Source organism: Lontra canadensis, unplaced genomic scaffold (assembly GCF_010015895.1).
Source record: "Lontra canadensis isolate GAN:19392208 unplaced genomic scaffold, GSC_riverotter_1.0 scaffold1, whole genome shotgun sequence".
In the NCBI taxonomy this organism is placed as follows: domain Eukaryota; kingdom Metazoa; phylum Chordata; class Mammalia; order Carnivora; family Mustelidae; genus Lontra; species Lontra canadensis.
The window spans coordinates 81,250,071-81,263,031 of NW_022630995.1; the positions used below are offsets into that span (position 1 = coordinate 81,250,071).

Consider the following 12,961-nt stretch of genomic DNA (forward strand, 5'->3'; position numbering starts at 1 on the left):
TAAATAATATATTTTATTATTATATTTATATTTTTAATTTTTTTTATTTATTTGTATGAATAATCTTTATTATAAATATGCCTCAGATATTTCATGGAACATTCTTATACTTAAATTTCAAATATTGCACAGAAAATATTATTATTATTTATCACAAATTCAAACTTAACTGGGTATCCTGTATTTTTATTTACTAAATCTGATGAACCTAGTGATATTCTGAGAATCTACATTTATAATAAGCTATCATGGAAGCTGATGCTGCTGGTCTATGCAACACACTGTCCAGTATGGTAGACACCAGCCACATATGGCTATTTAAATTAAATTACATTTAAGAAATTCCTCAGGCACACTAGCAACATTTCAAGTGTTAAATTATGGGTATATGTGGCTAGCATCTAACTGAATTATACAACACAGGCAAAGAACATTTCCATCATGTCAGAGGTCTGTTGCACAGCACTGCACAAATGAGAATTTAGAAAAACCAGACTTATTTTCTTTCTTAAGAATCTAAGTACTTCAAAATGGTTTCCAAAACAAAAGTCATTTTTCAATTTCAGTAAGTATTTAAATCCGCCCGTTTTTTTGCTGTTATTAAAAATACTATCATTGGATAGATTATAATTTCTAATTACATAGTCTTTGAATCAATATATGAATCTATTGTTTTCTTAAAAATTCTTATAATTTGGGGAGACTGGGTGGCTCATTCGTTAAGCGTCTGCCTTCAGCTCAGGTCATGATCCCAGGATGCTGGGAACCAGCCCCTCATGGGGCTACCTGCTCAGCGAGAAGCCTGTTTCTCCTTCTCTCTCTCCCACTCCTTGTGCTCCTTTTCTTCCTGTGTCTTTCTCTCTCTGTCAAAGAAAACAAAACAACAACAAAAAAACAAAAACTAAAAAACCCTCATAATTGGATACCCAGTCAGTCCTCATAATCTAGAATGCAACGTTTCAGAGCTTTCCCCATTGAAACCAGTAGTGGGTAGAGGCTGCGGGAAACTAAGCACATATGAAGCAAACTCCAGTCTTACGTGGGGCAGGGTTGCCTTTTGATTCAAAGGAGTAAAGACTGGCTTCCAACTTTTTTATGATGAGAAAAACTGTCTGATGGAAGTAGCCCCTTGCCCCCTGCTGCTGCTACACATACGCTTAAAGATAGCACAGAAAATAAAGATGTTCTTGAATTACCAACTTGGTTTACTCTGAATAAGTGGATAATTTATAAAATAGCGTGACAGATGTATATAAGTAGATAAATATGGCTTCACACTTCTTGATTACATCAGAAATAGTCCTATTCACAGTCAATAGTGTGCAGCTTAACTACATAGTTCAAGATAAATAAGTACACTCACTTTACCCTCCTAATTTATTATTATTTTTTTAAAGATTTTATTTATCTTACCGAGAGAGAGTATACACAAGACACAAGCAGGGGAGCGGGAGAGGGAGAAGCAGGCTCTCCGCTGAGCGGAAGGCCTGATGTTGGGCTCCATCCCAGGATCCTGGGATCATGACCTGAGCCAAAGGCAGACACTTAACGACTAAGCCACCCAGGCGCCCCTGCCCTCCTAATTTATAAAACCACCATCAAATCTTGGTGGTTATTTGCAATATATATTTCTTTTTTTCTTTTTTTTTTACATTTTATTTATTTATTTGACAGAGAGAGACAGAGAGAAGGAACACAAGGAGGGGGAGTGGGAGAGGGAGAAGCAGGCTTCCTGATGATGAGGGAGAGAGATTTGGGACTTGATCTCGGGACCTGGGGTCATGACCTGAGCTGGAGGCAGATGCTTAACGACTGAGCCACCCAAGTGCCCCGTAAAATGTATTCCTTGATAAAAATATAAATAATAACATAAGGACTTCGAAGAATTGTGGTAATAACATGAAGATATTTACTAATTCTAATTTCACATAGCATTGAAATTCAAAATATATATCCATTGAAGTGAATCACAGAACTAACTGATTTAATAAACTATTATGAGGTCTTCATTGAAATCCTCATAAGTTTAAATTTAAGTGAAATAGGAAAAAACCTTGCAATGGAAATTTACTTTTTTAAAAGATTTTATTTATTGAGGGCGAGAAAGAGAGAGTACATGAGCAGGGAGAGAGGCAGAGGGAGAGGGAAAGGGAATCTACAGCAGACTCCCCACTGAAATGCAGAGCCTGACGCAGAGCTCAACCTCCTGACCCTGAGATCATGACTTGAACTGAAACCACGAGGTGGCCGCTTAACCAACTAGCCACCCAGGTGCCTGCAATGGAAATATTTTTAGTATGAGATCATTTTATATAATTTTATAATATTCCTGTTTTAGATTGAGAGAAAGCTTGTAGAAAATACGACTATTTCCTATAGATAACAGAAAGTATAGCTCCTGGGAAGAAAATTCACTTTATTTTCAAATGCCATTATAAAAATTATTTCTGTTGGGGTACCTGGGTGGCTCAGTTGGTTAAGCATCTTCCTTTGGCTCACGTCGTGATCGGAGGAGCCTGGGATCGAGGCTCACGTTGGGCTCTCTGTTCTGAGAGGAGTCTGCTTCTCCCTCTCCCTCTGCAGCTCCCCCTGCTTGTGCTCTAGCTCTCTCAAATAAGTAAAATCTTTAAAAAATAAAAATTATTTCTGTCTTAAATTGTTACTTTTAAACTGCTTTGAGCCTAAAAGTGATTTTAAATGTTCAGTCATAGAATTTGCTACATATAATTTCGACATTATTTTAGTGTCATCAGAAAAATTAGATGTTTAAGTAATAAAATTTTTCTCCTATTTATTATAGCAAGTACAGATGAAGTTCAGGTTCCACCAGGAAATATTGATCAAGTTGCGGTTGTGGCCACCAATGTTCTGTTTTTTGTGGTTCTATTTATCTTTGCCCTTTTTGAAACGTAAGTTTTATTTTGTCTTCATCAAATCACATTACATAAATAATGCAACTTATAATAATACAAATTATAATGAATAATAATGAATATGAATTATTATGAATAATAATAATGAATAATGCAATTCTTAATACAACGTTAATCAGGTATATCGATGTTCTCAAAAACTTTATATAAGGCATATTTTTTGTCATGATGAAAAAAGTACATATAAATTTGATGCTTTTAACCTGAATACAGTTTAATACTTATCTGTTATCTTACTACTTTATCTCACTTCCTTATAAAGGAATCTGGTCACTAGTCTTTCTTTCCTTTTTTTGAGTTTTATATATATATATTTAATATAGTTCTAAAACTTCAGTGCCATGATTTAATTAACTTTAGGCTATATAACTATCTATTTATATTTACATGTATTGGGTTCAGTCTGGCAATGTTAATTCTATTCAAGCTCTGATCCTGAAAAAAAAAAAAGTAGTATATTATAAAATCCTTGACTTGTGTAGGTTTTGTTGACTGTTAGCTATCATATGGCTTTTTGTTTTTAAAATGCCTTTCCATTTTATTGTAAAAATAGTACATTCTTGGTATAAATATTCTAAACTCTATAACTGTATCTCCACATCCACTTCTTTCCCTGGAAGTAACCACTGCTAATATTTCAGTATTAATTTTTCAAATTCTTTTCTATATAAGTAGTGGGGTGTGTGTGTATATTAAATCAACATAGAATATGGACATCACTTGAAAATTTGGTTTATTCCTTTGTAATCATTGTAACATTTTTATGCCAGTACATGTAGATTTGCTTGATTTTTTATTTTTAAAATTATTGAAGTATGTGAAAATTTCAGTTCATCTGATTTTGGGGGCATTTTTAAAAATTGTGGTAAAATATACATAACATAAAGTGTACCATTTTAACTGTTTTTAATTGTACAATTTAGTGGCATTAAGTCTATTCACAAATGTTGTACAACCATAACTCCTATCCATTTCCAGAATCTTTTCCTCATTCTAAATAGAAGTTTTATACTCATTAAACAGTAAGTCCCCAGTGCCCCTCACCCAGCCCCTGGTAGCCTTTATTCTACGTTCTCTGTGGGTTTGCCCAATCTAGGTACCTCAAATAAATGGAATCATACAACACATTTCCTTTTGTCCTTTTGTGTCTTGCTTATTTCATTTAGCAAGATGTTTTTAAGGTTCATCCATATTATCGCATATATTCGAATTTCATACCTTTTATGGCTAAATAATATTCCATTGTGTTTATATACCAGTTTCATTTATCCATTCATCTATCAGTGGATTTTGGGTTATTTCCACCTTTCGGCATTTGTGAATAATACTATGATGCTGTGATGAACACTGGTGTACAGGTATATGTTTGAGTCCCTGCTTTCAGTTCTTTTGGTTATATACCCAGAGGTGGATTTGCTGAATCATATGGTAATTCTATGTTTAACTTACTGAGAAACTACCAAACCATTTTCCACATCAGCTCTTCTGATAATCAAATTAAAAATGGTGATATTCTTTTTTTTTTTAAGAATGAGTATCTTAAATATATATATATATATTTTGAAGATTTTATTTATTTATTTGACAGAGAGAGAGATCACAAGCAGGCAGAGAGGCAGGCACACAGAGGGGAAGCAGGCTCCCCACTGAGCAGAGTCCGATGCGGGGCTCAATCCAAGGACCCTGAGACCATGACCTGAGCCAAAGACAGAGGCTTAACCCACTGAGCCACCTAGGTGCCCCAATATATTTCAATTCGATTTTGTAGCCAGTTAATAGAGGAGATAGAGAGTAGGAAAAGAATCTTGGCAAGGAAGGAGACAGTCATATAGAAGAAGAATAACATTCAGAAGTAGGGAAAGAAGGGTACCTGGGCGGCACAGTCAGTTAAGCATCTGCCTTCTGCTCAGATCATGATCCTAGAGTCCAGGGATTGAGCCCCCTGTTGGGCTTCCTGCTCAGAGAGGAGTCTGCTTCTCCCTCTCCCTCTGTCACTCCCTCTGCTCTTTCTCCCTCTCTGTCTCTCTCTTACTCACTCTATCAAATAAATTAATTAAATCTTCCAAAAAAAACAAGAAGTAGGGAAAGAAATACATTCAGAAATAGGGATGAAAGAGACTGAGGAAGAAAAATCCAGCAAGTTTCTAATAACTTAATTACAGAAACATTGTTACTATTATGTTATTACTTATTTCAGTGAAATTTAAAAGAAACCAATTTAAACCCATTTAACCATGCTAGTTAGTTAGAATGGTAAGAATTACAGTTTGTTTCTTTTCCTGCCCTTCAGAATTTTTGCAATGTGGATATATTACTTATATAATTAGAATAAATATTAGTAAATAAAAAATACAAACAGCCTAACTTAGTAGCTAGTGCACATAGCAACAAAATGTGCTTAAAATGTGTTAATTTTTTTTTAATGTAGAACTGGTGTCATTTCTAAAAGGGGTGCAAATTCTTGAATATATCAATATTGTTATTAAAGCTTCTATTTCACATTTATAATGCCTATGATTTAAATTAAAAAAATTTTTTTTTTTTAGAATCGTTACTCCATTAACAATGGATATGTATGCCTGGACTAGAGAACAAGCTGTATTATATGATGGAGTAATACTTGCTGCTCTTGGAGTTGAGGCGGTTATTATTTTCATGGGGATTAAATTACTTTCCAAGAAGTAAGTTATGTGTCTTTGATTTTGTTTCAGTGAATTTTAAAATAGACTTTTAAAAAAGTCTTTTTTCTAAAAAAGTGAAACATGAAACAGAGCTAACAATGTAAACAACTGTGTTTGTAAAATACCTTAAAGTTTTTCTCTCATTGTGTATTACTTTTAGTCCTTGAATGGTTGCAAACAGATTTAAAGTTTATTAAGGGAGCATGATATTTCTATACCATATGGCATATTCTTTGGTAAAGCAAGATATTTTACAAAGTGAATTAATTTCTTCTAACATATCTTTTGTATATTATGGTTTATTTAAAGTATTTCTTAAAGTGTATTTTATAAAATTCTATTCTGCTGTATAGGTTGTACAACAGAAAAGATTCAATGGTTAAGTCTGGAAAATTCTGTAAAATTACCAAACTTCTTTTACTCTAAAATTTCCAAATCTTCAGTGCATATATATAATATCACCATAATGACAAAGACATTATGTAGCATTTCTCAAAGTTACTTGTAACTTTGACCACAGAACATCCCTTTTCTAAAAATTTTTAAAAGATTTTTATTTATTTGAGAGAGAGCAGGAGCATGAGCAGAGGGAGAGGGAGAAGCAGACCCCCTGCTCAGTAGGGAGCCGGCTGGGCTGCAGGGCTCAATTCCAGAATCCCAGGATCTCAACCTGAGCCCAAGGCAGACACTTAACAGACTGAGCCACCCAGGCACCCCAAGAACATTGTTTTAAAGAAGCATTTTGTAAAACTACAACTGCAGTAACATGCTTTGGGGAAAGTGCTTGTATAAAATTAAGTTCATTCATATAGTCTAAGATGGCACATTAGTTGATGAATTTAGACAATTCTAAGAATTTAATTATTCCTAAAATGCTTTAATAATACTTTAGAACTTTAGGGGCACCTGGGTGGCTCAGTCGGTTAAGCATCTGCCTTCCGCTCAGGTCATGATCCCAGCGTCCTGGGATCGAGGCTGCTTCTCCTTCTCCTGTCCCCTGCTCATGCTTTCTCTCTCTCACTCTCTCTCTAATAAATAAATTTTTAAAATCTTTTTTAAAAAATACTTTAGAACTTTATAAAGTTCTAAAATCAATTAGCAAATCTTGAGTCCGTGTGTAGGGTTAAGCGTAATGGGAGATACTATGAAGATTCCTATGTTTATAGACCCGAATAGAGGAGCCAAAATACAGATACAAACATAGACATAGATTTATATTCAAAATAAATAATAGTAAATGCATTACAGAGTAGAGCAGTCCTGCTGATAGGCATTTTTACAAATTGTCCTATTCATACCTTCAAAGAGCTTGTATGCTAATGGGTGGGAAAACCAATAAATAAAAATGTAAAATCAGGTAGTGATAAGTACTATGAAGAAGAATGGAGAGAGGAAGAAAATAAAGATTAGCAAGGGCAGGGTTGGGAGAGAGCAGCAGTGCTAGAAAGAAGCAGGCAAACAAATTTGGCTAGGGCAGAATGAAAGAAATGGCAAATGGGAGAATTGGACAATCTGTAAGAATGCCTATCAGCAGGACTGCTCTACTCTGTAATGCACTTACTATTATTTATTTTGAATATAAATCTATGTCTATGTTTGTATCTGTATTTTGGCTCCTCTATTCGGGTCTATAAACATAGGAACCTTCAAATGGGAGAACATCAGGTTAGAAAGATGTGAAACCTTGTAGGTATTCTGAGGGTGATGTGGTGTTTGGGTTTGTATATATCGTTTTAGGAAGTCTTTTTTTATTTATTTTTTTAAGATTTTGTTTATTTATTTAACACAGAGAGAGAGATCACAAGCAGGCAGAGAGGAAGGCAGAGGGAGAGAAAGAGAAGCAGGCTCCCCACCAACCAGAGAGCCCGATGTGGGGCTTGATCCCAGGACCCTGGGATCTTGACCTAAGCCGAAGGCAGAGGCTTTAACCCACTGAGCCACCCAGGCGTCCAGGAAGTCTTTTTTTAAAGATTTTATTTATTTATTTGAGAGAGAGAGGGAGCAAGAGAGAGAGAACATGAGCAGGGTGGCAGGGGGAGAGAGAGAAGCAGACTCCCCACTGAGCAGGGAGCCTGATGCAGGACTTGATCCTAGGACCCTGAGATCATGGCATGAACCAAAGGCAGACGCTTAACCAACTGAGCCCCCTAGGTGCCCTGTTTTAGGAGACCTTTGGTCTTGTTTGTATATTTCACTTTTATTATAGAAAATTTCTAACATATACAAGGGAATAGAGAGCATCATGTACTGAATTTCTAATATCCATTACCCAACTTCAACAATTATCAATCCTTGGTAAGTGTGATTCATCTGCCTACTCCACAGGGAGGCTCCTTGAGTTTCTCTTCCTCTGCCCCTCCCCCCAGTGCATGCACACATGCGCTCTATTTCTCTCTCTCTCTCTCTCTAAAATAAATAAATCTTAAATAAATAAATAACAAAAACAAATTTTAAAATTAAGTGATTTCTGATTATCCAAGCAGTATTCAAATGTTCTCTATGGTTGCAATAGTTTTTAAAATTTGTTTTATTTCATACTGTCTTATTTTGTTTCACGACTTACTTGACTCAGGCTCTTAAGTTTCTTAAGCCTTTTAATCTATACATTTATTTTTCTCTCTTATTTTCCCTTCCAAATTGAAGAAACCAGGATGTATGTTTTATAGTTTCTCGCATTTTGGATCTCGCTGATTAAGTGAATCCCTGTGGTGTTTTTGTTCTTGTTTTTGTTGTTTTACATTTTCCTGTGTTTACTATATTTCTCAAAAATTGGTCCTTAGATCTAGAAGCTTGATGAAATTTAAGTTCAATTTTTTGACAAGAATATACTTTATAGATGGTATTATATGCTTACATCATGAAAAATGTTACATTTTGTTTATCTCTTTTTATACTGTTAGTGACTGTCAAGCATTCCTAGATTCATTAATTTATTAATAGATCATTATATAATGCTGGTTTTTAATTCTATCATGTCTTTATTTAATTTTTTGGAATATTTTCTTTAAAGAGAACCTTCTTATCACCAATTATTTGGTTATCTTGAGGTACAGTTTGTATAGGAAAGACAAGATGACTACTTCCTTTTATTAAATGATTTTTTTAAATAATGACTCAGCTTCCTAACATCCTTTAAAAGTAACCAAGAGCATTTTATTTTAATATAATATGAATTCATAGATAACGTTTTTATGTGTTTTAATCCATTGTTATTACTATTATTTTTGGTGTTCACACTGTTACGTTTTTGGCCAGCATCTTCAAATTGGCTCAGAGTACCTTTATCTAGGTACTGGGAGGGCCTAGTAGTCACCTCTAGCATCTAATACTTTTGGTAGGAAAAAATATCCAGACTCATCTTTTTCTTTTTTTAAAAGATTTATTTATTTATGTATTAGAGAGAGAGAGAGCAGGAACAGAGAAGGGGCAGAGGAAGCAGCAGACTCCCTGTAGAGCGGGGAGCTCATCTTGGGGCTTGATTCCAGGACCCTAAGATCTTGGACTTGATCCGAAGGCAGACACATAACTGACTGAGCCACCTAGGCACCCCTCCAGGCTCATCTTACATGTTTTCTGTTCTAGATCTGAAATCAGTTGGTTCTTTTTAGTGGAAAATTATATTTAACATTCATATTATTTGGTATATGACTAAAAGGATCAAGATATTATATCACAGTTTTAAAATATAAAAGTAATGGAACTATGTAATACTGTTTTGTTTTTAAATTACAAAGTTTATGTTCTTTCACAGGATTGGCGAACGTGCCATTCTACTGGGAGGACTCATTGTTGTATGGGTCGGCTTCTTTATCTTGTTACCCTGGGGAAATCAGTTTCCCAAAATACAGTGGGAAGGTATAACCATACACAATTCTATAATGTTTGCCCCTGTTATTCATCTAAAAGTAGCAAGTAATGCACTGTGCTAATTTTGTTTTAACAGATTTACATAATAATTCAATTCCTAATACCACATTTGGGGAAATTATTATTACTCTTTGGAAATCTCCAAGAGAAGATCACAATGAAGGACCAACTGGTTGCCCAACTGAACAAGCCTGGTGCTTCTACACCCCCATGATCCATCTGGCCCAGTTCCTCACATCAGCTGTGCTAATTGGAATAGGCTATCCATCCTGTAATGTTATGTCCTATACATTATATTCAAAAATTCTGGGACCAAAACCTCAGGTGAGTCATTTACCCTGATATTGCTATTGCAATTATATGAAATAGAGTTGTAAGCACTCACATTTTTTGCTACCATTCTCTATTTTCACACAAGCTGACTTGGTGGATTTTTATTGTATTCAGCCCTTTTTAAAATGATTTTTTTTTTTTTAATTTTAGAGAGAGAAAGCACCAGAGTAAGGGGAGGGGTAGAGGAAAAGGGAGAGAATCTCAAGCTCACTCCGTGCTAAGTGCGGAGCCTGGTGTTGGGCTCTATCTCACAACCCTGAGATGATGTTCTGAGCCAAAACCAAGAATTGGACGCTTAACCAACTGAGCCACTCAGGTGTCCCCCAAGTTTTATTTCTGACTCATCTTTTTAGTAGAAGTTGTTTAAATGGTCACAAAGTGAAAATATGAAGGGGCGCCTGGGTGGCTCAGTGGGTTAAAGCCTCTGCCTTCGGCTCAGGTCATGATCCCAGGGTCCTGGGATCGAGCCCCACATGGGGCTCTCTGCTCAGTGGGGAGCCTGCTTCCCCACCCTTCTCTGTCTGCCTCTCTGCCTACTTGTGATCTCTGTCTGTCAAATAAGTAAAATCATTAAAAAAAAAAGTGAAGATATGAATTTCTTCCTTAAAAATTTCACTGATAGTTTTACATTTTGAGGACAGAAATTAGTGTTTCTACTGATGCAAGACAAAGAGAAAAGAAAATTTTTAATACTGTGTTTTTAAGCTATAATAGCAGGTAAAGTATTTCTGAGGTTTTTAAAATATAAAATTGTATTTTCAAATTTTCAAAATCAAGAATAAAAGCAAATTACAAAAGCAATGTATGATAGTTGTAACAAAAGCCAAATGGTTTGAAGTGTGTATGGCAGAAAATGAAGGCTCCCCTTATCCTCAATACACTAAAGACCCCTGTTCACTTCATTTGCATTTTTCAATACCTATTCAAGCATATGCGTACTCTTGACTTTTTAGAAAAAGATAACACAGAATATATCACATATACATAAATTTTTTTCCATCTTGCATTTTTTACAGTAGCCATAGCTTTCTTTCCATGTTAGTGCTTATAGATGTTCCCTTTATAAGAGCTTACTTGATATAAGACCTTTTTCTTTTAAACAACTGATTAGCATTCCATTCATTAAATATACCATAATTTATTTACTTAATCCATCATTGATGGACAGTTAGGTGGTTTTCAATTTGAGGTACTGGACTAAGAAGAAGAATTGCTGCACTGTACATTCTTAGGTAGATTATTTGGGGTACAGTAGTTGGAAGAGTGACATTTTGGTATAGTGAAAAGTGGTATAGTGGAGTCAGCCAACCATGCCTCCAAATATTTTGGACAAGTTGCTTGAATTTTCTGGGCTTCACCTTCCATGTTTGTTAAATGGATCCCCATTTAATTTAATTAATTTAATTATCCAATACCAATTGTAGAAACTTGTGAATGTTGGAAACAATACATGTAAAACACCTAGCACAGTGCTTGGAAGATAGGGAGTATAAAATAAATGTTGGCTGTAAAGGATAATTAATAAATCATATTGTTTCCAGGGCTTCAGCAGACACTGTCCCTTTATACTACTATATTTTTCTTAAACTGACTAATCAAGTAAGTTTATTGTTCATTATTTGCTGTATTTATACAGAGGCATTTTATATATTTAATTCAAAAATCAAAGATGGAGAAAGTGATTCTTGTGAGTTTATTATAGTTTGCTAATAGTATTATCATTATTAGTAGGAGTCATACTAATAGTAGTAGTAGTATCATCCTATTTTTAAAATAGCTAAACCTGAATATCAATCAGCTTCTCCTTCCCTCTCCCTGCCACAGGGTGTGTACATGGGCTGGTTAACAGCTTCTGGAAGTGCAGCACGGATTCTTGGACCTGTGTTCATCAGCCAACTTTACACTTCCTGGGGCCCACGATGGGCATTCAGCCTTGTGTGTGGAATAGTGGTACTTACCATCCTGCTCCTGGTTGCAGTATACAAAAGACTCATTGCTTTTTCTGTAAGGCATGGAAGGATTCAAGAGTAACGTAACTAACTCTGCAATGGAAAGTACTTTGTATGGGACTTCCTCTTCCAGGGCTCTGCTAGATCATTGCTATGAGTCAGGTTCCAAAAGTCAGGCTGCAAATATTGTATATTTTGAATAACAAGAACATACATTGAATAATTCAGGGAATTCAATGTGTAATTGCGAATAATAAGATAATATTAAAACACTCTGGTTCATAATTTCCTTCTTTCAAAAGATATTCTATCATAACATCTCTTTTGGGGTGCATGAACTCATGAGTGAATGGACAATGGTTTATAAGTGGGAAGTTGTACTTTTAGCTTAGACTGCAGAGGTGTCATTAAAATAATGAGAAAATAGGCAGTGAAATCATAGGGAGAGTTCTGTATGAATTACCTATAACAAAAAAAAAAAAAAAAGAAAAAGAAATTACCTACATAGAAGTATCTCTGTTTGAAGATACCTACTTTTTATTTATTTAAAAATGCAATTTCTATTATCAAATTTCCTATGAAATAAAAATCATGACTCCTAAATTTTCTATTTATCATGGCCTGCTGTTCTACCTGATGTTCTATGTCATTATTTTTAATATTATACCTTTTGTCCTATTTTAGTTCAGGATCTCACTAAGTAACCCCTAAGTTAATAGGTAAGCACAAATAATGCTAATACTTGAGCAATAAAGAGGAGTAAGAGATGAAGATGAATTACACTATCTTCAATAGGACTAATTACAATTTTCTTTCAAGTACTACTAGTAATAACTCACTTTAGGAACATGAGCTAAGTGTGTTACAGTATACATATACTGAACAGCAAACTGTGTATTAAAATTACTGGCATTTTTCAACTCCCTTAAATTCTGGAGAAAAACTATCACTTCAATTATTTACTTTTCCCATCTCTTGGTAGTGACAGAGAAGACACAACAGTTTTCAAACTATGTGCAGCTATTCAGAACTGCAGAATTTTAAATTGGCATGGGCCATGACAGCCCCAGTCTAGCTAAGCTAATAAATATTTTAGGTAAATTTGCTTTACTCTATCAGTTTACTGAGTTTACTTGAAGTTGGCTAAATCACACTCTCTATGTATACATTTCTACCTCTACATATGTTGAATGCTGAT

The 12,961-nt window shown here is 34.8% G+C and overlaps 1 protein-coding gene across 2 annotated transcripts in view; it reads left to right on the forward strand.

The window, feature by feature from the left end:
• Positions 1-12,246, forward strand: part of MFSD8 (major facilitator superfamily domain containing 8) — a 32,243-nt gene extending 19,997 nt beyond the window's left edge. Inside the window, exons 8-12 of one of the 2 annotated variants that reach the window (XM_032857938.1) lie at positions 2,801-2,909; positions 5,480-5,614; positions 9,366-9,469; positions 9,558-9,805; positions 11,639-12,246. In XM_032857938.1, the coding sequence (XP_032713829.1) occupies positions 2,801-2,909; positions 5,480-5,614; positions 9,366-9,469; positions 9,558-9,805; positions 11,639-11,845 (803 nt within the window). In that variant the 3' untranslated portion in view covers positions 11,846-12,246. Of the gene's footprint in view, positions 1-2,800; positions 2,910-5,479; positions 5,615-9,365; positions 9,470-9,557; positions 9,806-11,638 lie in introns of those variants that run through there. The other variant, XM_032857946.1, reaches the window with a different exon arrangement.
• Positions 12,247-12,961: the final 715 nt, after the last annotated feature.